Here is a 25640-nt window from a genome sequence, read left to right as displayed (position 1 = left end):
ACTGTTTTCTTGTGTGCTCATTTGATGATGTACCATGTAAGGCGCTGTAGAACCATTGTGGCGCTGTATAAATAATGGATAATAATAATTATATATATATATATATAATATATATTTATACATATATATATTTATATATATATATATATATGTATATATATATATATATGTATATACGCATGTATATATGTATATATATGTACATATAGATCCTAGACCCTACACACTGAAGGGTAATTAATGAACATAACGGCTCATTTCTTCATCTCCATGAAACGGAAAAAGACTTTGTTATTGCAGTTAAAAGATAATATGCTAAGCAGGCGGCTGAAAATCATCATGTAGAAGCAGTGGGGCAAAGAATATCCAAACAATCCAAATGCATTTTGAGAGAAAGAGCATTACATAAATGATTAACCCTATACTGCCTGCTCTGTATGTGCTTCTTGGATGGGCTGCTCCTACAAAAAAGGTGGAGGAAGAGGTGGAGGCAAAGGGGAGGTGATTAGCAATGTTTATTAATAAAAGTACCCACTCAAAATATATCACTTTATATCTGACTGACTCACAAGTGGTTTACAGATGAGACTGGTCAACAGAAGCTTCTAAAGGAGGAGTCTGACTTTCCAGATGCTCCACTGACATCACTAGGTATCATTCAGACAGCATTACGAGGGATTGGAGAGTCACACGCTTTAAACATGCTCCTACTAACCATTCTCAGCTTCTATCAGCGCAGAAGAACCTGGGCAGATGTGACAAGTTGCTACTACTGCTGTGGAGCCTCACAGGACAGAGGTAATGATTACAATAAGGAGGGGTAGATGCATTTGGGGTGCAATGTTGCTATATGTCAAAGTACCTTTATTTCATTAGCCCTTTTGATAGCAAAGGAATTGCAGAGTTTTCTCCTCCACTGCAAGGGTTAAATCTAGTCCAAGGCTCCTGGGATAGCAATTTAAGGTCACTTAATTCATTTCTGCGTTTGTGTGAGGCAGCGGAGAGGTGCAGTGTGATATTCAGCGAAGCTTTGCAGAGGTCATGGCTCCTGATTTAATTTAAAATAATGCAGGTTGAAGGGGCACATTAGTTATGCTGATCGCAGTGAGGGTTTAAGGGTGCTGAAGTTCTTTTTTATGGTTCTTGAGATGGATTATAATTAGAATCCAGCGGTGCAGTTGTTGACTTTATGATTTGTGTAATTTGTTAGAAGGTGACCTGTTTTCTGCTGACCCCAGGCAGTCTTGACAGAATGCCCATGCAGATATACTGTACCTGCAGTCATATCAAATGCAAATCAGTTTGACAGGGGAGTCTGACTCAGTGTAGCACAGTCTCATACGATGTGAGAATGTCTAAATACAAGGCAGTCAAACTAATGTAAGTCAGTCTTGCCAAGTCCAGCACAGTTTCCTTCAGTACATCACTGTCTAAATACAAAAAAATACAGTTCAAGAAAATCAACCCCCTTTAAACAGGTTATTTTTAATCTGCTAAAGCTGTAATACTGTGTCACTTACTTCCATAGTTGTCTGTTTAATAAATGCAGTACAGTGTAATTTCATTGAGCGCAGTATAATTGTGTTCTTATGCACTCAATGTACAGTATGTCAGTGCAGGATGTCACTTAATATAAGACAGCCTCACCCACTGCAAAGCTGCCCAATTCAATGCCTTACATTTTCATATGGTATCAGTATCATGTGCACTGAATGGAAGTATCGCAGAGTGATAGTGGTCACACGTATCCAAGTGAAGATAGTCACGTTTATTGAAGATTAGAATCATACAGCAGTCTAGTTCACTGCAGAGCAATCTCATTCACTGTAAAGCAGTCTAGCTAGCTAAAAGACAATCTCACTCAGACTCCTGGAAGATCAGTCTCACTCCTGGAAAGCTGTCACATTTGGTAGAATGCTATTAGGTAGACTAGAGAGTGATGCTATTTTTTTCATATAACAGTTTTCATCAGATAGAAAGCAGATATAAAAGAAGTTTACAGTCAGTTTCACACATTTGAAAGCAGTCATTAAACATAACACAATCTCCGCAGTATGACTGTTACTGCTAATAAAGAGAAAACCAGATGAGAGGCAAATTCTTCTTTTCAGCTGTAGCCGTAGTAAGAGAAATACCATCCAGCTTACTAGGCAGACTGTTACTGCAATCAGTGTAATTACTGTTACTGAGTTAGTATTAACTAGACACTTCTGATAATTACCTTTAGGAAACTCTTGAAGGAACATTACTGAAGTGACTCAATGGTCTCCACCCTATATCCAGAAAATCAACAAGTTGCCTTGAGACAACGGTATGTCTTTCCATGAAGAACCTCAAGGCAGGTTACCCCTGACCACAGACATGCCCTGGAAGACCAACCTCACCAGTCCCATTAATACTACATGGGATGTGCCACCTTCCTCAGGCTACATGGAGGACATGATAGCCACATTTACCATAGGAGTGATCTTATCCCTTATGTGTGTAATAGGAGTAGCAGGGAATGTCTATACCTTGGTGGTGATGTGCCAGTCCATGCGCTCTGCAGCTTCCATGTACATTTACATAATCAACTTGGCCCTGGCTGATCTCCTCTATCTGCTCACCATCCCATTTATAGTGGGCACTTACTTTATACAGGAGTGGTACTTTGGAGACATTGGTTGCCGAATTCTTTTCAGTCTGGACTTCCTGACAATGCATGCCAGTATCTTCACCCTCACCATCATGAGTACAGAGCGCTACTTTGCTGTATTGAAGCCATTAGACACAGTGAAGAGATCTAAAAGCTACAGAAAATGCATTGCCATTATTGTCTGGTTGGTGTCACTGCTAATAACATTGCCTATGCTGATCATGATTAAACTGGTGCAGAAGGATAACAAGAGCATCTGTCTGCCAATGTGGAGTAGGATGTCATACAAGATTTACTTAACAGTGCTTTTCTGCACAAGCATAGTAGGCCCAGGGCTCATTATAGGCTACCTGTACATCAGATTGGCTAGGACTTATTGGGTGTCTCAAACTGCCTCCTTCAAGCAGACTAAGAGGTTGCCTAATCAAAAGGTACTATATCTAATATTCACAATTGTCCTGGTTTTTTGGGCCTGTTTCCTCCCCTTCTGGATTTGGCAGCTCCTCATCCAATACTATGAATCTCTGCCTGTTTCCCCCAAAGCCAACAGAAATATTAACTATCTAACCACATGCCTGACCTATAGCAACAGCTGCATCAATCCATTCCTGTACACCCTGCTCACCAAGAACTACAAAGAATACCTGAGGAATAGGCAGAGGTCCTGGAGCAACAGTGGCTACTTCAGAAATCGTTTCCAAAGGATATCTGGAAGGTCAATGTCTACCAGCAGCCAGCAGTGCACCGAGAGTTTTGTTCTGACGCAGTGTCCTGGAGGCAACAACAGCTCTTGAAAATCTCAGAGGAAGACTTATGAGGGATCAGTGAGAACCTCTATTCACAGCACTTACAGAATATACTCAGTGCTTGTATTTTTTACATGCAAGGAACTATGTGATGATATGGGAAGAGCTGAAACATAACAGCTGGAAACAATACATGACAGCTCTTATATATGGGACATTATATTGATCTTGCCATATAGCAACAATTACAATGTTGGGTCTCAGTTATCCACTTCTTTGATATATATATATATATATATATATATATATATATATATATATATATATTAGGGATGTGCAGGCTCGGTTCTACTCGGTTCCGTTCGGTTTTTTTTACCGAATCTTATTGGGTTTCAGCTGTCACGAGTTTTGGATAGCCAATAAGATTCGGTAAAAAAAAAACGAACGGAACCGAGTAGAACCGAGCCTGCACATCCCTCATATATATATATATATATATATATATATATATATATATATATATGGTTGCCCCTGATCACTGCTGACATGACACTGTGTCCTAGGTGATGAAGTCCTGTACTATAAAGTGGAGATGTCACAAGTCACTATGAATATCTACAATAAGTAAATGCTGTTTTGGTGTTTTCTCATCTCACTGCTTTGTCATCCACCTGTTTGCATGTAAATTATGCTGTTTAAAGTGGTGCTGATGCTGAACATCGCCCAGCTTCGGTAAATGATTATTAATTTCCTATCTGGAACTTGATTGGTCTGTTTCCAAATTCTAGTGGTCTTTAGATCAGTATATTGTGACCAGCTATTTTCTCTTTACTTTTTTAAAGGGACCCTGTCATAGCTGACTCCTATTTCCACTGTAAATGCCAATATAACACTGTTTTTTTCATAGTCTTTAGCTGAACCACTGTAGTCAATGGGTACACACTGACAGATATATCTGTCCAATCTGTCTGGTGGGAAGGAAAATCTAGTAATGTATGGGAGCAAATACCAATAGAAATTTGCTCCAAAACCCTGGAAGACAATCCAGATTTTCCTTTCCACCAGACAGATTGGACAGATATATCTGTCAGTGTGTACCCTTAATGGTGCTACAAAAAAGTAACTTGACAGCATACAAATACAAATACAAATATCTGGAGCCCCTTTCTTGCTGTATTACTGTGTCTATGATGCATCATGGGAGATATATGTCAGCGATGGTTAGAATCTATTAAGCACATTTCTAAAAGTGTTTTTGGAGTAAAAGTGTTCTAGTTAATATTGTATTTCCTTTCTGCATCATATTTATCACCTATCCTTTGACATTTTGTAATCAGTGATCCATTCCCAGCAGGTCTAACATCATCTTATAAATGTTGCAGCTTTAAGAAAACCGTTGTGTCTAGAAGGGCACCAAGTCCTGAAGGTAATTGTCACCCTATGAGAGAACATTTTTGTGGGTCTATGTCTCATTTAAGTCTTGTGTGAAGGGATATTCTGTGTCATGTTTTGATAATATTTAAAATTAAATATCATTTACTTTTAATAAAAAAAAAACACATTTAGAAATGTACCCAAACCTTATATATTCATTGGTATGAAATCTAATTACAATAGGTATCTCAATGATGCTGGTCTATGACAGTTATTGAGATACATACTGTACAGGAGATCCTGCTTCTCAGTCAGCTATATAAAACTAATTAATAAAGAAACAATGACAGTTCCAACCTGAGCTGCACTGAGATTATGTTGTTCATTGTAACCCTGTACAATGGATTCCTTTAGATCACTATCATTTTCTGAATGCTCACCTTAAAGCCAATGGTAGTTAAATTGTAATTGAGGCTTATTAATAATATACAGTACAGCATGCTTTGCAATTGAAAGATGCAGATAAAGGGGTCTATGTATTAATAATAACGGACCAGTCGTAATTATTATGTACCAAACACGCCGGGGATATTTTAATTTTTAATAAAAATATCCCGGTTATGTACTACGGGGAACTCGCAGGAACAACAGCTGTGGAAACTGCTGTCCCTGCACGTTATATCCCGGGTATTTAGGAGAAGTCTTTCACAGAAGTGAAAGACTTGCCCGGGTGAAGCTGACACAGCGCATGCTTACAGCGTCAGCTTCCAGAACTGGCTGGGGGCTGCAGGGGAGAGATCGAAAGATCTCTCTGCACCTGGAGCCCCATAGGCTTACAGTAGTTTACACCATCTTCAGATGGTGAAAACTACAGGGGCTAAACTCCGAAAAGCTGGAGTTTAGTACATAGGGGTCAGATCGTAGTTCCCATTGATAATAATGGGGACTGTGATCTGCAGTGCTAATCAGCACTTTGCCAGAGATTTCTGTGAAATCTCCAGCACTGTGGTTTTAGTACATAGGTTCACTACATAAATTCATGCAGAAACTGCAGTTTCTGTATCATTTTATGTAAAAACGGCTTGATATATAGGTCCCATAGTGTCTTTGTGAACTTAAGTCTTAAGCCAGTGTGGTCCATCAATGCCAAGCATGGTGGCATAATGTAATATAAACCCATTTATGTGCTAAATTGTGTTGCTTGATAGTTTTCAGCTAAGTCAACAGCTCTCATGCTGCCATCAGCTCAGACACCCTTTTCGTATTAATTTTGAAAATCACTTTATATCTCCATGGTGAGACCTTATCAACCCAATAAGCTGCTCTTGTTAGGACATAATAATTCAGCACTGCGAAACATGTTGGCATTTTCTAAACATGCTATGATGATAATAAAATACTATTATAAGAAACCTCATTTTACAACAACTAAACCCTAATGCTGCACCCAAGAGCATAGCAAATTGCACATTCTCAGACGTTCTGCTCAGGATAGATGGTCGTTCATCCACCACTATTTCTGCAAAGTATTAAGTAGAGAGATGGTTGGAAAAACGGATTTATTTATTTTATGGTACATTACTATCTGGAAAATAGCTTTTTTTTTTCATTTCTATATGCGATGAAAGGAACAGAAGATATTGCCGGCATCATTTTTCCTGCAGTGCAGCAACCCAATAAATTAACTGTCTCCAGTTTTGGGACATACAGTAGCATCCATAATGCCCAGATGTTTCATTTGTATACTGGTTCCTTCAATCCCATAAACCAGTGATGTGTATGTCCTGTCACAATGCATCACCTATTAAGAAACTGTCTATTAGGAGCTACAAGACAAACAAGTCTTTACATAGCCACAGATGAGCTGCTTAAATAAGACAAGGAAAAAGTGACGTCCAAATTACACCCTTTGTTGGCTAAAGGAATAGTTTTAAACTACAGGCTTTTCAGACTAAACAGGTCTGTTCGTTAGCTATGATCATTAAAACAATTACACAACACTACATCAACATGCCTGTTTACAGAATCAAGGACTGTAATTGTCAATTGTAAATCTATTTGTGATCTCTACTTTAAGTGAATTAATTTGACTAGCATTACATGGCCAGCAAGGATATGCAATCACGTAGCCGACATTAACTATGGGCCTGATTCAGTATTGCGATTACGCACACAATCGGCCGATTGTTGCGTTCTTTGCATGTGTATGCATTGCAATGTGCATGCGCATAGACTATATTGCGATCGGGACTGCGATCCCAGTGACTACGCAGACTCATTTCCGAGTGATTGACAGGAAGTACCATTTGGGGGTGGTGATGGGGGAGTGGTCAGCGATATGCAAGCGTGCATATTGCCAGAGCATTTGAACGCTGTTGCAGGGGCGTGCATAAATTAGCCACTGCGATGCCATACACAGCTTGGGCTTTCACTGCATACGATGAGGTTTCTAAGTAAGGTCACGGCTTGTGCAAGTGTGCTTGAGGCTCCGATTGTACTCGATGTTACCTATGGTTTTGCAGGTTTGCTAAGTTTTACGGATGTGTGCGGAGGTAAAGTGGGCGGCCTTATGTTAGGCTATGAATGACATTGAGATTGCAATCAGTACCATATCTTCGCAGTCAGACTGCGTGCGTAATCGTTATTGCGATTGCAATAGCGATCCTTTCTGAATCAGGCCCTATGTCGACATTCACAATGTCAACATGGTTAAAGTGGTGACATCATAAATGTTAACACCTGGAAAATGTCAACATGGAAATAATGTTGACGTAGTATTAGGTTTAGGGATAGGTTTACGTGTCGAACCATGTCGACCTTTAATCTGTGTTTACATGCTGAATGTTGACATGGTGAATCTCAGCATTATGAACATGTCGACATTACGAACATGTGAACATTCTCATGTCGACATTACACATGTCACTACATTTCACGTTGGTGGATAGAGAATCACAGGCCAGTCATATCACATGCATGGTCACAGCAGCACTGAAGCACCCATGTACAGTATTTCAGAATAAAGTATGACTGACAATTGTAAAATGTATTCACTAAAATATACATTTTGTACAAGCGAATTTGCAATTCTCGCTAGATCCGTGTAGTTCAGCACCATTAGCACTAGTTATGTGTTAGGCATACGTCACACATACTTACACTCATAATATTAACCATTTCTATTGCTTTTAGGCTTCGATAAACCTTAGAAAACATCTCTAATACAACTAATGCAAATCTCAATTTAGTTTCTGAAAAATAATTGATAAAACAGGTATACAAATACTTAATATATGTGCAAGTAATGAAGAATGCACCTGCACAGATGTGCTCGCAATTAGCCAAACACAGGTGGGTTGCTTAGTACTAGCAACCATAATCATCATAATAGTGTGTTTACGCTAATGATATGGCTTGGATAGGCATATATGGTCTGCATCTGCCCACAGAGAACTGAACATATTCTGTAGCGTTTGTTTTCTGTAAAGTAGAAATGTGCATTTAATATAACATCAACTTCTTTTTGCGCTGATAAGAATAGATGAGATAGAGTTACTTTTGGTCTACACTGGATATAGCACAACTCGTATAAGCATTGTATTCTCGTAATGTGGGTGCTGATTTCGTATAATTACACTGAATCTAAACAATCTAGCCTCTGGAACAGAGATGGCATCCAACAGATTATCTATCTAAAAGACTGATGTATTGACTACAGATTATCAAGACAGTGACGCTCACGTTTAGAATGGATATATACAATAAATAAATATATATGTATATACAGTATACACACACCAATCAGCTATCACATTCAAACCACTGACAGGTGAAGTAAATAACTTTAATTATCTTGTTACAATGGATATTATCAAGGGGTGGGATATATTAGGCAGCAAGTGAACACTTCTTGAAGTTGGTGTTGGAAGCATGAAAAATGAGCACTAAGGAGCTGAGCAACTTTAACAAGGGCCAAATTGTCTTCGCTACTGTAGATACTGGGTCAGAGCATCTCCAAAACGGTATGTCTTGTGGGTGTTTTCCACTATACAGTGGTTAGTACATACCAAAATTGGTCCAAGGAAGGACAATCGGTGAACCTATGACAGGGTCAAGGGTGCCCCAGGCTCATTGATGTGCATGGGGAGCAAAGGCTAGCCTGTTTGGTCCTATCCCTTTGAAGAACTGGCTATGATGAAAAGGTGTCAGAACACACAGTGCATCAAAGCTTACTGCGTATGTAGCACATGCTGATCCTTGTCCACTGCCAATAAGCTCTAAAAGGGGCACATGAGCATCAGAACTGGACCATGGAGCAATGGAAGAAGATGGCATAGTCTGATTAATCACATTGTCTTTTACATCATTAGGACAGATGGTAGTGTGTGTTTCATTTACCTAGGGAAAAGATACCAGGCACTAGCATGCACTATAGGAAGAAGGCAAGCTGGCGGAGGTAGTAAGATGCTCTGGGCAATGTTTTTGCTGAGAAACATTCATGTGGATGTTACTTTGACACATACCACCTACCAAAACATTGTTGTAGACCAAGGGTCTGATTCAGAGCAGCTCGCGCTGTGCATTCGCAAGCGGCCCAATGTTCTGCGTACGTGCATGCGCACGTTTAGTTCTGCGCGTGCGCGAACTACACACTGCGATCGCATCCCTCTCGCTCGCCCAGCAAAGACAGCCCAGGGTAATGAGTAACAGGAGAGGCTGTTTGTGGGTGGTAATGGTCAGGACACTAATAACGGGGGGTTGGAGATGCGAACGCAGGCGTGCCTGGGTGTTTCAATGCTGTTTTAGAGGCATGCATGATTAAGCGCAGGGTCATAGTACATGTCACTTGCCTTTTTTGATTTCCTCGCACTGCTTGTGGTAAGGTAAAGCTACCTCAAGCACTGCGTTCACATCCGATGGTGCTCGATGTAACCAATGTTTTAATACACTTCGTGGAGATGACGTGTTGCTGGTGGGCGGCTCTGCCTGTGCGATTGGGCGTACGCATACACAAAGTGGCCGCTCGCTAAGACATGGTGGGCATGCTTATGCCTTGGCGAGCGATCGCTTCCCGTGGCGTCTCTTTGACAAATTTGCATACGCATCCAGCGAGCGTACGCAGATAGCGAACGGGTCTGAATCAGGCCCCAAGTACACCCCTTTGGGGCAACGTTATTCCCTGATGACAGTAATGTACAGTAACCTTGTAACTACACATTACTAGGGCAGAATGACATAGTACTGGGATTATATATATATCTAGTTACATAAAAACTGAAAATGATCAGGACAGGATCGACAGTGCTGTGTTTCAATGTTACATATAATGGAATCTTAACTGCAGATTACAAGGGTCAATACATATACATTGCTGTGTTTAAAAAAATTGCCTGTGAAATCTTTAAAACCCACAAAATGCTCCATTTACTTTTAAAGTGCTGGTAATAAATCACAAGATGGATGCAGTTGAAATAATCGTTAAACTATTGTATTTTGTCCTGTGAGACATCTGCACAATAAAGTTTGAAAGATTCAGTCACATTATTGTTATTGCTCTCAGAGGAATGCAGGTCATTTATGTAGCCATGTATCTTCATTTTAAATGCATGTAAGAATAACTGCTCAACATTTATCAATTCCAAATTAACGTGATCCTCCATGCACACTGTCACACACTGCAATGTTATAGGCATATAGACAAATATACATCAAAAATGGATTTCAAGGAATAATTCATGCCAAGATAATGATCTTAATCCTAGATTCATTTTACAATGTCATGGAACCTCTGAGGTCATCACTGCTTCTTGGGCTCAACATTAAGCTTAAAATATACATTGAAAAAGCTATCTGTCTGTCTGTCTGTCTGTCTGTCTGTCTGTCTGTCTGTCTGCCTGCCGATCTATCTACACTGGAAACGGTATGAAATACCGACGGAGGAGATGCCGGCTGACAATACACTGACAGCGGCATCCCGATGGTTCGAATCCCAACAGGGAAACGGTAAGTAAGATTCCCCTGTCATATCTGCAGCCTAACCCTCCTTTTTTGTACCCTCATACAACTCCACACCCTAACCCTCTCGGTAAGTGCCTAAACCAAATCCTCCTCCCTTAGTGCCTAACCCTCCCCCCTTAATGTCTAACCCTAACCACCCCCCTGGGGTGCTTGAACCTACCCCCCCCTTTTGGAGCCTAACCCTAACCTCCCCCCCTCCCGCAGCCTAACACTAAGTCCCCCTGGGGTGCCTAAACCTAACCCCCCCTGTGGCTGATACTTACCTTGCCCCGGTCTTCTTACCATCGGGATACCGTCTGCCGGGATTTCGGTGTTGGCATTCTCAGTCATGTCAGGATTCCGGTGCCGGTGTTCTCTCAGTGATCGGGATTCTGGTGCCGGGATTTCGGCAGCCGGCATCCCGATCGTCGGGTTATTTACTACATCCCTCTACACACATCGATCAGCCATAACATTAAAACCACCTGCCTAATATTGTGTGGGTCCTTCTTATACATCCAAAACAGCTCTAACCCATTGAGACAGGGACTTCACAAGACCTCTGAAGGTGTCCTGTGGTATCTGGCACCTAGATGTTAGAAGCGGATCCTTTAAGTCCATGCTTGTTTTTCCAGCACATCTCACAGATGCTCGATCAGATTGAGATATGGGATATTTTTAGGCCGTCAAGACCATGATATTTTTTTCATGTTCCTCAAACTGTTCATGAACAAATTTTGCAATGTGACAGGGCACATTATACTTCTGAAAGAGGCCACTGCTATCAGCGAATGCTATTGCCATGAAGGTGGTATGTGTCAAAGTAACATCCACCTCAAAACCCAAGGTTTCCTAGCAGAACCTTGCCCAGAGCATCACTTTTAAATACAATGGATAGATCTGTGTGCAGTAGATCAGATTGATTGGAACACCAAGGTGTACTCAAGAGAGAAGGTGCAGAATTTCCATCTGAACATGGCCACCAGAATCAGTGCAACTGTGGCAAAAGATGCAGTCGCTGACCGCAACACGCCCGTGTCTGAATAGCCCCCCTGTTACCATATAGAAATGCCTACTAAAATGACCTCTCTCTGCATCCAAATTCATTCTGAGGCTTTCCTACATTAACCATCAGGATGGATCCACAGAGTAACTTGGTCGCAGTGCTTAAAATGGTCCTAGAGAAGTGGTGGAATTCACCATCCCCTCTCGGTACGTCAATAAAGGGAAAGAACGCGGCAGAAAAAGGGTGTGGTCTCAAAAGAAAGGGGCGTGGTCACATAATAGTATTCCCAATACAAATTACGCCACACAGTAGCACATTCTTGATTTACATTACACCACATAGTAGTGTCTTATTCATGTATGACACACAGCAGTGCCCCTTTTACACAATGCCCACATGTGTGCCCCTTATACACAATTCCCACATTTGTGCTCCTTATACACAATGCCCACAGTAGTAGTGTCCCTTATACAATGCCCACAGTAGTAGTGGCCCTTATACAATGCCCACAGCAGTAGTACCCCTTACATATAATGCCCACTGCAGTGGTGCCCCTTACACGTTATGCCCACTGTAGTGGTGCCCCTTATGCAGTGCTCCCAGTAGATGTAGTGCCCCTTATGCAGTGCCCACAGTGGTAGTGCCCCTTATGCAGTGCCCACAGTAGTGGTAGTGCCCCTTATGCAGTGCCCCCAGTAGTGGTAGTGCCCCTTATGCAGTGCCCACAGTGGTAGTGCCTCTTATGCAGAGCCCACAATAGTGGTAGTACCCCTTATGCCGTGCCCTCTGGAGACTGGTGCCCCTTATGCAGTGCCCACAGTTGTAGTGCCCCTATGCAATCCCCACAGTGGTAGTGCCCCTTATGCAGAGCCCACAGTAGTGGTGCCCCTTATGCAGAGCCCCCCTTATTCAGTGCCCCCAGAAGTGGTGCCCCTAGTGCAGTGCCCCCTATGCAATGCCCCCATTAGTAATCCCCCTGTAATAGTGCCCCCAATAGTACTGCCCTTAGTAGTAATGCCCCAGGTAGTGCCCCAGTAGTAGTGCCCCAATAGAAATTACCCTCTTTAGTAACGCCCCCAGTAGTAGTGCCACCTGAGTAATGCCCCCAATAGTATGCCCCTAGTAATGCCCCCTGAGTAATGCCCCAATAGTAATGTCCCCTGAGTAATGCCCCCAGAAGGAGTGCCCCCTGAGTAATGCCCCCTTTTGTGAAGCTGCTTGCACAACAAATAAAAACAACTAATACTGTACTTACCTTAAGCCCAGCTCCTGCGTCCGCTGCCATCTGGTCCCACTGGTCCGCCTGGCTGCTCCTCAGTCTGAACTATGGGAGAGACGTCATGACGCCTCTCCCATAGTGCACTGTACACAGCGGGACCCGGAAGCCGGAGCTCATGAGTGAGCTCCAGACTCTGACTGCCACTGGCACTGTGGGGAGGGATCCAGGCGCCCGCTGGTAACAAACTCTCAGCGGGTGCCCGGCAAATTGAGTCTCCTTGCGGTGTCACGGTTAGGTGTGTCGGAGGAGGCGGAACTGGTTCTGTCTCCAGATAGAAGTGATGGAATGGAACTCCACCCTGATCTGACCCATTTTAACGCGTGCTTGGTCGCATATGCGGACTGTGAAACTGCTAGCCTTTGGCATTGACATAGCAGGCAATACTGAATCAGGCCCTGTGTGAGGTAAACCTGGCATTTGTGGTGCATCACAAATTATTTTGTGTGGTCCAGTGAGTCTATCTGCAATTATTGGAAGACCACAATAGGAAACGCCTTCCACCAAGTAGTTTCACTGATGGCATCACCTCCCTCTAATCCCAGGTCAAGATCCCAAATTTTGTTACAGGTTACAGATCGGTGTCTGAAGGGGTGACTAATACAGTTTAAGGAAAGACACACAGGAATGACGAGTATTATTTATAATATCTGCCTTTAATGTAAACTCAGTCTACAGTGTCCTCTACCAAACACCCCACTAACAACAATTAGTGTATTAAAGACTGCTTTACCAAGATCAAATGTGATATAGGGCCTGATTTAGAGATGGCGCTGCTGCATCAGCTCTTGCGTCAGTTGCCCGGGTTGCAAGTGCGATAATATGCAAATGCTGGTATCAGCCCTTTCCCTGGTGCACAGGCGTGCGCATGTATGTGCTATGACTGAGACACCCACTTTCTCTGTACTGTAATACTGCTAGGTAATTCTTTAGATGCCATTATCACTCGAACCATCAGCCCAATGGCAGGTGCAATGTCACTGGTTTATGCATGCGTCGTAGGGGATTTCCAAGATTTTTGCACATGTGCATTTGCTAATCGCTGAACTACATGAACATTGCGCGTGACTTTCGTTTTTACTCAGAATCAGGCCCACAGTGAGATCAACCAAAACATAAATGTAAATGTAGCTTATTCACTAAAGCATTTTAACATGATTTTGCTTGCTGTTTTCTAAGACACTACATATATAACTTTATTACCAGGAAATTATTACACAGTGTTGGGATTATGGGGCTATTTATCAATAATTACATTTGTAGTGTGATCTGGGCACGATATTAGCGCCCACAATCTCATTGCAGCATGTGATAATAGTGCCCGAATGTCTCACTGTTCACCCGCAGGGACAGGGGCTCTGAAAGGAGTCTGACCCTGCGATGTGTTCGGAGTGAAGAGACCGGAACAGCAGTCTCTTCACTCCTCTATGCGGCGGCCATTGCCGGGGAGGATTTTCAGTAAATTTAGTGAAGTGTAGCCACAACGCCATCTTCACGACATGGTATTAGCTGCGGGAGCCAAACTCCGGAATGCAAAGCTTGGTAAGTCATCCAAGAAACCTATGGGGGCAACGGCTGCTGTAGGAAATGGAGGGACTGCAGCAGATAGCGGAAGTGTCTCCTTCATACATTGCCGTTATACTTTATATATGTGCGAGTACCCTACAAACAGGCCGCAAACATTTAAAGATAAAAAGGCCTGTCCCTTCATAGGGTTTGTTATTACACTGGCATTTAAATAACAAAATAGTAAGAAATATGCAGCAAATAATCATGTTAAATGTAAAATAGTGACTGAAAACAGTGAAATTGGCTGCACAAATGTAAACTACAGTATTACAATATACAGAGGAAAAGATATGAAACAAGTGGCAATTACTGTATATGTTACAAATGATTGCCGTCACTGAATCAAAAATCTCCACTGGGAATAAGAGCGAACAGGCTCACAATTTACAGTACATTGCATAAGGGAGCCTCCAATGACATACTATATATAAATATGATATGTGATCACAAAAACTATATAAACGGATCATTTACACATACAATGGAAGCTGTTGCTAAGGTATCTTGTTAAGGTAAAGGGGCATGGGAGTGATTGGTGTGCGACAGGTGGGTGCACACATCTGTGTCTATACTGTACCTGCAGTGGAGTATGTACAGTGGTTCTATACATGCAGCGGTATAGCGGTGGTGGTGCAGTGGAACCGCAGTATCTGGGATCACTGGCCTCTGTAAAGCCGCCTCGATGTGAGAATCACTGGAGACTCTCAGGGGCACATCCTTCTAGCATGAAGCACATATCGTGCCTGCGCTGTAGTGCACAGGGTCACGCCTCAGGCAGTCTGGGTGTCCTAGTGCCTGGACAGAGACACAGTGCAGTGCAGTCTCGTCTATCACACATTCAAGGGGTGATTCAAAATAGAAAAAGACACAAGTGAAAACAAATTAATAATACGCACACCACAGCTCTGTATGGATGTATAGGTTTATCTCACAAATGACAATCAATCTGTGGCGTCTCCACCTATTAACCTTATACATTATCATATTGCCAGTACACCCTATATGTGGCTAGGTAAATTTCTTAAAAATAGAGTATTGCTCCACCTCCCTACACCCAAAGGACTGGGACCAGTGGCGGCAGGGGCGCCGAGAGGGGGGAGGGAGCGGGTACTAATTACCCAGGCTCGGGCTTGCTGGAGGCACCCGGCGGGGGCCCAGGGTCTAGCACCACTCCCCCTCCCTCTTACGTCACAGCAGCCCAGCATATGCTGCTGTGTGCTGGGCTGCACTGGGAGACTACTCATGGCTGCTAAAGCAGCAGCCGTAGCAGTCTCCTATGCATGCCTATGGGGGGAGCGATCACGCTGATCGCGCCCCCCATTGGCTGTGCGCCGGGTTGAGGGGCACAAAGCCCTCCCTTCCCCAGCAGGGGAGTGGCCACGTCTCCCGCGATTAGGCCACGCCCCCTGTCACCTTGGCCCAGTGCGGCTGTCGTGGCCCTGAGTGGCAGAACTAGCGGCGGTGCAGCCAGTGCCTTGCACTGGGGCCTGCTGTGGTGCATTGAACAGCACCACTGCACCCGCCACCAGTGTCCCCGGCCCCACAGTATTTAAGTGTAGTGCAGACTGCATTGAGAGCAGTCCACACTATACAGTAACAAACACACTGCCGCCAGTTAGCCCGAGGCACCCAAGCTGGCCAGAGAAGGAGGAGGAGTGACATGGGATCTGTAGTTTATCTTATACTGCTCAAACTCTGACCAGTAAGAGATAAACTACAATCCCATGAGTCATTGCCAGCAGCATGAAAAGTCTGCGAACCCATGGCTGCTACAGTACATTAGAGCCTGATCACTGGCATGCCTTGTCTCCTGGAGTCCTGGTTGGTGACATGGATGGATGAAAGTTCCTGGTGAAGCTCTTGCATCCTGGCACACTGGTCAGTAACCCAGCTGATAGAGAGGATGGTTGTCACAGTCTGGAGTACAGCACTGTCACAAAAGCAGTGCTGCTAATAGCTCCAGCATGGCTCTTGTTGTGCTTGGAGGGAGAAACAGTCTGCCACATTTGGAGGCCTCATTTATTTCTGTTAACCCCTGGCTGGATAATTGCTGAATTGTCAAGTGTGTACCTCCTGCCCTGTCAGTCAGTCAAGGGGATGCATCCTCCTCAATTCGTAGTAAGGGAAATAAAAGGGATAGAAGTACAATAATTTGAAAATGAATGGCTATAGGAATGGTTATGATGTGAGGTCACTGTGTGAAAATGGGAGGAGCCAGGACTAGAAGTGGGAGGAGGAATGAATAAAGAGGGGAGGAGTCAGAATTAATTCTTAACCCCCCCCTAAAAGAGAAGTCTAGATCCGCCCCTGACTGGGGGCACTGCATAGGGGGACCACTACTGGGGGTACTACATAGGGGGACCACTACTGGGGGCACAGCATAGGGGGGCCCAAAGCATATTCTTATGCCTGGGCCCACAAATCCCCATAAAAAAGCGGAAATGTATCCCATAGAGTCATGTCTGACCTCTGTTTTCAACATTGAAGCATATAATAGACCCAATGTAAATAGTTGGGCAAGTCTATTCCTGATGTCATTTTAGGTACACTCAGAGCCTGTTCCCAGTCTTGTCATCCAGAGGACCTTCTTCTAGCGAAAACTTCTATTATTGACTATGAATCTAAATCCATACACATAATATATTCTTTTCTCCTGCCCTGGTTAACTAAAGAAACATACCAAATTATGACCGGAATCAGGGCCACCATCAGGGAGGTACAGTCGGTACTAATGTACCGAACCCGGGCTCAGAGGGGGGACTGTAGTGCGCCGATGACCCCGTCTGTGTACTGCTTATAAGAATCAATTTGCTGTCAGGATCATTGGCGCGCTGCGAGCCCCACTGTCAGTGTTAGTCACTTTTGTTGGAAATATGTGTGTAAAGGTTTGAGTCCAGTTATTTAACCAGTGTAGGGGATTATTGGTGTTACACAGTGTACAGCCATACTCACTGTTATACACACTCTGGTCAGGGAGCGGAGCAGGATGTCATACAGCAGCTTGAGGGTAGCGGTGCAGGGTGCTGAAAATGCTTTGGATGCAGATAATCACAGGTTACTGGAGTTAATTGGAAGACTACTGTCTCCCACTGTGGTGCTCTAACACACAATACCAAGATGGTACAGCACATGCACAGCACCTAGTTCAGCAGCCATCTTGGAACAGAGAATGAAGCCTCCCTGGAAGAACATGAGTCTGCACAGTAGCATACTCCACTTTCAATAATTGTGACTAGTAGCAGGCCAGCAACTGCTCAACGGAGATCAGATGGGGGCAGGGCACGGGAGTTACATGCCCGAGCCCCCTTATCATAGAAGGGCAATGGCTTCACTCTTGAGACTACACTTATTTCCTGTCAGCTTTTCCATTCGCTGCCCCAACTCTCCTCCTTTATTCTTCTCCTTCCCTTGCTTCCATTGTACCCCTGTCGTGCCTGCTATACTCACTGCTTTAGAAGTTTCCTATGTGTGCCTCTGCCCCATCCTCTAAAGTGTTCTTCTCACCCCACCACTCCCTAAGTATGCCTCTGATCTCCCTCTTCAAGTATGCCACTCATTCCCATCCCTCACCAAGTGTGCCTCTGCCCTCCCCTCCCCAAATGTGCCTTTACCAACCCCTCCCCAAGTATGCCTTTACCACCCCCTCCACAAGTGTGCCTTTACCACCCCCTCCCCAAATGTGCCTCTGACTACACTCCCCAACTATGCCTCTGAGCGTCACTCCTCATTTATGCTTCAGAGCCTTTCACTCCTGATGTGTGCTTCTGACAGCCCCACCCGATGTGTTCCTGTGCCCCCCTCTCCATCTCTGACTAAGCCCCAACTGTGACTTTGACTCCGATTCCCATGGCCAGGGGCTGCCAATCAGAAGTAGCATGAGTGAGCGGAGACAAGGCTGTGGTCAATCAGGTCTGTAACTAGGAGTGTGTGAGCGGTGACACTGCCAGAGCACTGTGGGCCCACAATGCTCTGCATCTGGCTAGCCGAGTGCCTGAAACGGCACCCTGCAGCCAGAATCGCTGTTTGCACAGTGTCATATTCCCAGGAGTAGTCTTTTACAAATGGAGTCTTTCCCTTCAGCTCCACGAGAGGTTTCTGTACTCCCAGAGCCAGGGCCATTTCTAGAGAGGAGGGGGCCCGTGTGCAGTCTCCGACACGGGCCCCCTCCTCTCCGCCCGGCAGCCGGCAGCGCACTGAGCTGTGCACAGCAAGCGCTGGAGTTATAGACTCTGGGCACCATTTTCCCTGTACTGCTCATGCTCAAACGATGGGAAAATGGCCGCCGCGGCCATTTTCCAGTCGTATTACAGCCCTGGACGCCCGCGGCAACGTGGGACTCCGGAGAGGTAAGCAATATTATGGGTGCAGGGTGTGCGATGCGGGGCCTCCCTGGACCCATTATAGATACACCCCTGCGCAGAGCTCGCCTTAGGACACCTGCATTACGGTTTGACAGGTGTACCGCCCCAGTCAAACTTCCCACCTGGCACTGCCACAAATGTTGAAGACTCCACTGATATGGAGAGTTAAAAGTAAAATCTTGTAATACCGCAGCGAATACATCAGAGTGAACATGAGTTAGGATATATTTGCAAATTACTAGTTTAGAGACCATGCAAGAGTACTGGCGCCAAAACACAGGAAAATATAAATAAAAAACAAGTACAGATAAAAGTGGAAAACAATACAGAAAATATTTAAAAATTTTATTTGAAAAAACTATTAATAAAAAGGGCAGTAGAAGGTACAAATAGCAATTGAGGCTATACTAGATAATAGATAAAAACACATTACTAAAATACATTATTTAATATAATAAAAATAGAAAAGATTAAAAAGTGTAAAATAATACCTAATCAAATCAACAGATGTTAATGTAGATATCAATTAAGAACTGAATATACATTCCAGAGATCAGTGCAATGAAGAGCAAAACGTTGTCCAATATATCAATAATAATGAGCGTGACAGTTGAATAAGTAAATGTCTCTGTTAGTAAGGCATAAGTGCTAATTCCATAATAACAATCTCCGGTCCACGTGGCAGCCAGTGAGATCTAGTGAATTAGTCTGTCAATCAGTAAGAACTGTGCAATGTAGTATGGCAGATATATTACCAGCGTGCAGGTGAACACCTAATCTGCACAGCAGCTGACAGCTGAAGTGCCGCAGCACTGAGGGCTCTATTTATCAATTTTTTTTTCACTAAAATAATGTGGAAACGGGGTTTTTGTTTCACTGAAATGTATTAAAGGGCTTTTGGAGCAGTTTTTCGTGAAAAACTACTCCTAGTTCTTTCATTCGCATTTGTTTAGTAAGCAGATCGCATTTCCTGTACTTGTAATGGGAAATGCGATCTGTTTGAAATGTAAAGGGGGAATTGTGAAAAAATACCGGGTGGAAGCTCTGCCATAACAACACCATCTTGGGATGGCATTAAAAAGGGTTCTCCCCAGTTCCCCGACTCCTGCTCCGCTCTGACATGCAAATCAGAACCGGGAGACAGCCCCTGTGATCAGCTTTGTGGTCTAAATAGACCACAAGCTGATCACTGTAAAAAAAAAAAAGTTTAATTAAAAAACAATCAAACACTTACCTACAGCCGGGGGTAAGCTGATCTGTGATCTGTGATAGGTGAGCTCTCTCCTCCGGTCAGTTGGTCTCCGGGGCTACTTCACTGTCTGTGACCCAGTCAGCAGTGCTGTAAACTGGCATCTCAGCTTACAGCACACACATGTAATGCAGGGATGCCTCCTGTCAGAATACCGACAGTGGCATCCCGGTGGTTGGTATCCCGACAGGAGTCGGGTAAGTATACTTACCCTCCCCCCTTCTCCCCCTAACCCTCCCTTCTTGTAGCCTAACCCTCCCCACCCCGCACCCTAACCCTCCCTGTTAGTGCCTAAACCTAACCCTCCCCCCTCCGTGCCTAAACCTAACCCTCCCACCTCCGTGCCTAAACCTAACCCTCCTCCCTTAGTGCCTAACCCTAACCCCCCCAGTGGTGCCTAACCCCCCCAGTGGTGCCTAACCCTAACCCTCCCCCCTAGGGGTGCCTAACCCTAAGCTCTCCCCCAAAACCTAACCCTAACACTGCTACACTCTCTAAGCCTAACCCTCCCCCCCTCGGCTAACGCTAAGGGCGCCCCGAACTTACCTCATTTGGGCTGGCATCCTTTGGCGTTCCGGCTTTGGGATTAAGATAGGCATCAGTATTTCAACGCTAATCTTAAATCCCTTGTCGGGATTGAGACCGGCGGCATCGCGGACGCCGGTCTCATAACTACATCCCCACAGACCAGGAGCCTGTAGACCAGCTGACCGGAGGAGAGAGCGCACTAGATCACTAAGGCACTAAGGTTGTCAGCAATTAGTGGTGGACATGGTAGGGGGTCAAAGGGGGGGCAGCCATGGGGGGGTAGCGGTAGCTGGTGGCAGCGCATGCGCAGACAATTTGTCACTGTATTTTTTGCGAAGAACTGTGCAAAGAGGATTTGCAGGGAGAGGGCATTGTTGCAAGCTCTGACCTGCATGCGGACGCATGTGATACAGCATGTGTAGTCTGATATTTTCGCAATTATAACACTACAACCGCATTTTAAATGCGGATTGTAGTAAACAGGGGCCTGAGGCTGCTGAAACGGAAAATGACTGCTCGTCGGCACAATGCTTCAGTTAGAGCTGGAAGTCTCTGTTAGCCGGCTTGCTCATTAGAAGGACCAGGGAGAAGTCCTGAAGACTGTTTTGGGGATACTGACCTCAATTCCCGTATGATCCTTGGAAAACTGGGATGTATAGCAATTCTATGCTGGTGGCCTGGCCCACAGTTGCGCTTCCATTTTAGAATAACCCTATTACTGGAGGTAAAGTCTTTGGAAGAAAGTGTTTTGGGTCCCTGGTCTTATTAATTCCCAGACATTTCAATATGTCTACCCGTATTATGTAAAAAAAAGGTGCAGATTAGTAAGTGGAGGGCCTGATTTACTACGGATCGCAATTATGCTTATACGCACGCACCGCAGTTGCTAATATCAGCGATGCTATTAAAATGATTGCATTTACATTGCGATCGCAGCCTGACATAAGAACGCCCACTTCCCTTACTCACATCCGTATACTAGGGCAACATAGCGAAACAATCGGTAACATCAAGTAATATCGGACCCATATGCACAATGGCACAAGCCTTGACCTTATTAGTGCTCTGGCTGCTTATGGCCACGCAGTGGATAATTTATGCACGCCCCTGCAATGGCATTGAAACGTACTGGCACGCCTGCATTCGCCCGACCACCCCCCAGCGCTGGCGGCGATGCGTGTGTTAAACAGCAGCCAATGAGAGTCAGATAGACTCTCATTGACTGCTGCAGCACCCACTGCAAGAGCCGGACTTCCGTCCAGCTCCTGCAGTGGGTAATGGGACTGACGTCATGACGTCAGTCCCATAATGCTGAGCGCGCCAGCCCGGGCGGACTGGAGGGCGGGAGCGGCATCGCGGACAGGAGCAGGAGCAGCTTGGAATCAGGTAAGTATATTTTTATATATATTTATTTATTTTTAAACCTATCTGCACAACGGGGGAGGGGTTGGCTACTACTGGGGGGGACATCTACTGGGGGTGCCATTGGGACGACCTCTACTGGGGACTACTACTTGGGGGGGGGGACTACCACTGGGGGCATTCTAAAAGGGGCCTAGTATTACTAGAGGCACTGCACTCGGGGGACCACTACTGGGGGCAATAATAGGAAGGGCCACTACAGGGACCACTGGATAGGGGGGGGGGGTCACTACTGGGAGCCTGCATCAGGGGGACCACTACTGGGGGCACTGCATGGGAGGGGGGGACACTACTGCTGGGGGCACTATATAAGAGGCTTACTGCTAGGGGCACTGCGGGGACCACTACAGGGGGCACTAGATAGGGGGGATCACTACAGGGTGCCTGCATAAGGGGACCACTACTGGGAAAACTGCATGGGGGGGACTACTGCTGGGGGCACTATATAAAAGGGCACTGCATAAGGGGATACCGCTACTGGGTGCACTGCATTGTGGGGACTGCTACTGGGGGCACTGCATAAGGGGGAACACTACGTGGGGCACTGCATTTGGGGGGCCACTACTGGGGGTACTGAGTAAGGGGAACTAATTGAGGGCTGTATAAGAGGGACCACTACTGTGGATACTGTATGAGGGGCACTACTATGGGCCTGCATGAGAGGGACCACAACTGCATACTGGGGGTACTGTATAAGGGGTACTACTGGGGTTAAGGTGCATATGGATAGGAATGTTCAGTTTGAAAATAAAGGGGTGTGTCATGTTGACACGCCCCATTTTTAAGTGACCACGCCCATTTTTTGGCGCGCGCACCTTCGCCGCGCACACATGGGTGGGAGGGGGGGGCTCCCTTTTCAAATTTGCCCTGGGCTCCAAATACCCTAGTTACGCCACTGTTTCCTAGTGGTTTAAAACAGCTGCACTTTGCTGGATTTTCACCTCCAAATCACTGGATTTACTATTCAGCAGTGTGGAGGATAATTCTCAAACCACTTGCCATCTGCAAATGGTAAAACCACAATAAAAACAATTATAATAATAATTATTTATGATGGGGCAACACTACAAATAATGCTCACATCATGAAATAATAAGTGTTGCCACCTAATAAATTATTATTGTTCCCTAATTTCATTATTAAATAATATTTATATATTAAATAATATATATTTATGGGACAAATTCATATATTATGTTATGAATAGGTCAATATTATTTGTGCCTTAGTTTAAGGAGGCCATATTATTTATTAAATAAATTATTGGGATAAACACTTATTACTTCATATGGTGCCCATTCAGTAAAATTCTGACTTCATTCATAATATTGCCGATACATTGGTTTGATACACTATGTAGACAAAAGTGATTGGACACAGTGGCGCAAGCGAAATGCATACCATGCATATTATTGCACATGAGTTTCAAATGGCCACTTATGTGGCGGTTTTGATAAGAAGACTACGTAGGGAGGCCCATGCACTTGCAGTTCTTTGGAAACAACAAATGTTTTTTATCAGGACAACAATGCCACCTTTCATGTTTCCAGGGCGACACTACAGAAAATACGGTAACCCAGATGGACTGGCAAGCTATGAGTCCAGATCTTTGCCCCATTGAGAATCTCTGGGACGAATATCCTATAATAAACGACAGATGATAATCTTATAGTACAGCTGCTAATATATTGCTGCTATATACTGCAGCTTTGCACTAACCCTATGGAAAGAGGACTGTAATATTAAGAGTGACTGTTACTCAAAGTATTACCCCACTATAAGATTATCATCTGTCGGATATTATATCATTTATACAGTCAAGCATGCATATATGATTATTGTCCCGCGGCTACAGACTGCTATTATAAAACATATTGATATACTGTAAGGTGAAAATTAATCTTTGCTAGCTTCCACAAGAATCTTTGGCCCTCATTCAGACCCACTCGCAAGCGGGCGCACGTACGTTAGGCGTACGTACAAAAATATTTAAATTCAATGGCTCGCTCGTATTTTCGTTCGCATCTAAAATTCCTCCCTAAACTCTGACGACCCCTCCTCTAACTAACGAGCGTACGAAATAGCGAGCGTACATCCCCGAAATGGCTTGAAAGGAACGCACGCACACGTATAAACAGGAAGTGGCCTTGTCAGATGTCGATTACCTGCTCCTTTATTCTGCCTACCTCCATCAATCGTATCATGCCAATCAATGTATCAATTAGCTTAATTGTTTGTTTTTTTTCAACACAATGCAAGAAACTTTACTCTTGTCCGTGTTTGTGTTTACCCGCAGAATACGTACGGATGAAACATTCGCTTTTATTGTTCAAAAAACATGTGAACCACAATTAAACAATTGTACTATTGCTGTGGATCCCCGCATATTTCCCTGGGTTCATTTCTTTATTTAAATTTGCTTACGCATGTCACTGCATCAAGCCTATCCTAACTCTCCAGAGATTTCTGGCCCTGTCGAACACATGACTCATACACTAACCAATAAAATTGCTCCTGTTAATTTCCAAAATACATTAGCCAATCAGAAAATTTTTACACACTTTATCAAAAATGATTTTTAAGAAAAACACCATTGCCATCATGAGAGCCTCCGCATTCACCAGGCGTGAGCTGCTGGTGCTTACGGAGGTCATGGATCGCCGGATCACCAGCCAGCCTCAACCCATGACCAACCGGCAGAAGCGCTCCGCGTATGCGGAGGTACGGTCCCGCCTGCGGTCCTTCGGCTCACGCCGAAACATCGGGCAGCTGGAGCGCAGGTGGTCCGACCTGCAACGGCGAACGCCCCGCTTGCTGGCATGCTTTCGCATGCAGATCCTGGCAAGTAAGTGTTATGTATTGTGGTTTTCATGTTTGTGTTTGTGGGGCAAACTGCGTGTGCATGTTTTCCTGTCTGTTCTATTTATTATTTGTACTCATATCTGCGTGTGCATGTTTTCCTGTCTGTTCTATTTATTATTTGTACTCATATCTGCGTCTGCATGTTTCCCTGTCTGTTCTATTTATTATTTGTACTCATATCTGCGTCTGCATGTTTTCCTGTCTGTTCTATTTATTATTTGTACTCATATCTGCGTGTGCATGTTTTCCTGTCTGTTCTATTTATTATTTGTACTCATATCTGCGTGTGCATGTTTTCCTGTCTGTTCTATTTATTATTTGTACTCATATCTGCGTGTGCATGTTTTCCTGTCTGTTCTATTTATTATTTGTACTCATATCTGCGTCTGCATGTTTTCCTGTCTGTTCTATTTATTATTTGTACTCATATCTGCGTGTGCATGTTTTCCTGTCTGTTCTATTTATTATTTGTACTCATATCTGCGTGTGCATGTTTTCCTGTCTGTTCTATTTATTATTTGTACTCATATCTGCGTGTGCATGTTTTCCTGTCTGTTCTATTTATTATTGGTACTCATATCTGCGTCTGCATGTTTCCCCTCTTTTTCTGAATTT

At 44.2% G+C, this 25640-nt stretch overlaps 1 protein-coding gene across 1 annotated transcript; it reads left to right on the top strand.

The window, feature by feature from the left end:
- Positions 1–572: 572 nt before the first annotated feature.
- UTS2R (urotensin 2 receptor) lies at positions 573–3645 on the top strand. The gene is made up of 2 exons (XM_088468485.1): positions 573–798; positions 2228–3645. The coding sequence occupies exon 2, from the start codon at positions 2314–2316 to the stop codon at positions 3427–3429; it is 1116 nt and encodes a 371-aa protein (XP_088324611.1). The 5' UTR covers positions 573–798; positions 2228–2313; the 3' UTR covers positions 3430–3645.
- The last annotated feature ends 21995 nt before the right edge of the window (positions 3646–25640 follow it).

Source organism: Taudactylus pleione, unplaced genomic scaffold, assembly GCF_031769625.1.
Source record: "Taudactylus pleione unplaced genomic scaffold, aTauple2 ptg000012l, whole genome shotgun sequence".
NCBI lineage: Eukaryota > Metazoa > Chordata > Amphibia > Anura > Myobatrachidae > Taudactylus > Taudactylus pleione.
This window is presented reverse-complemented; position numbering and strand designations above follow the sequence as displayed.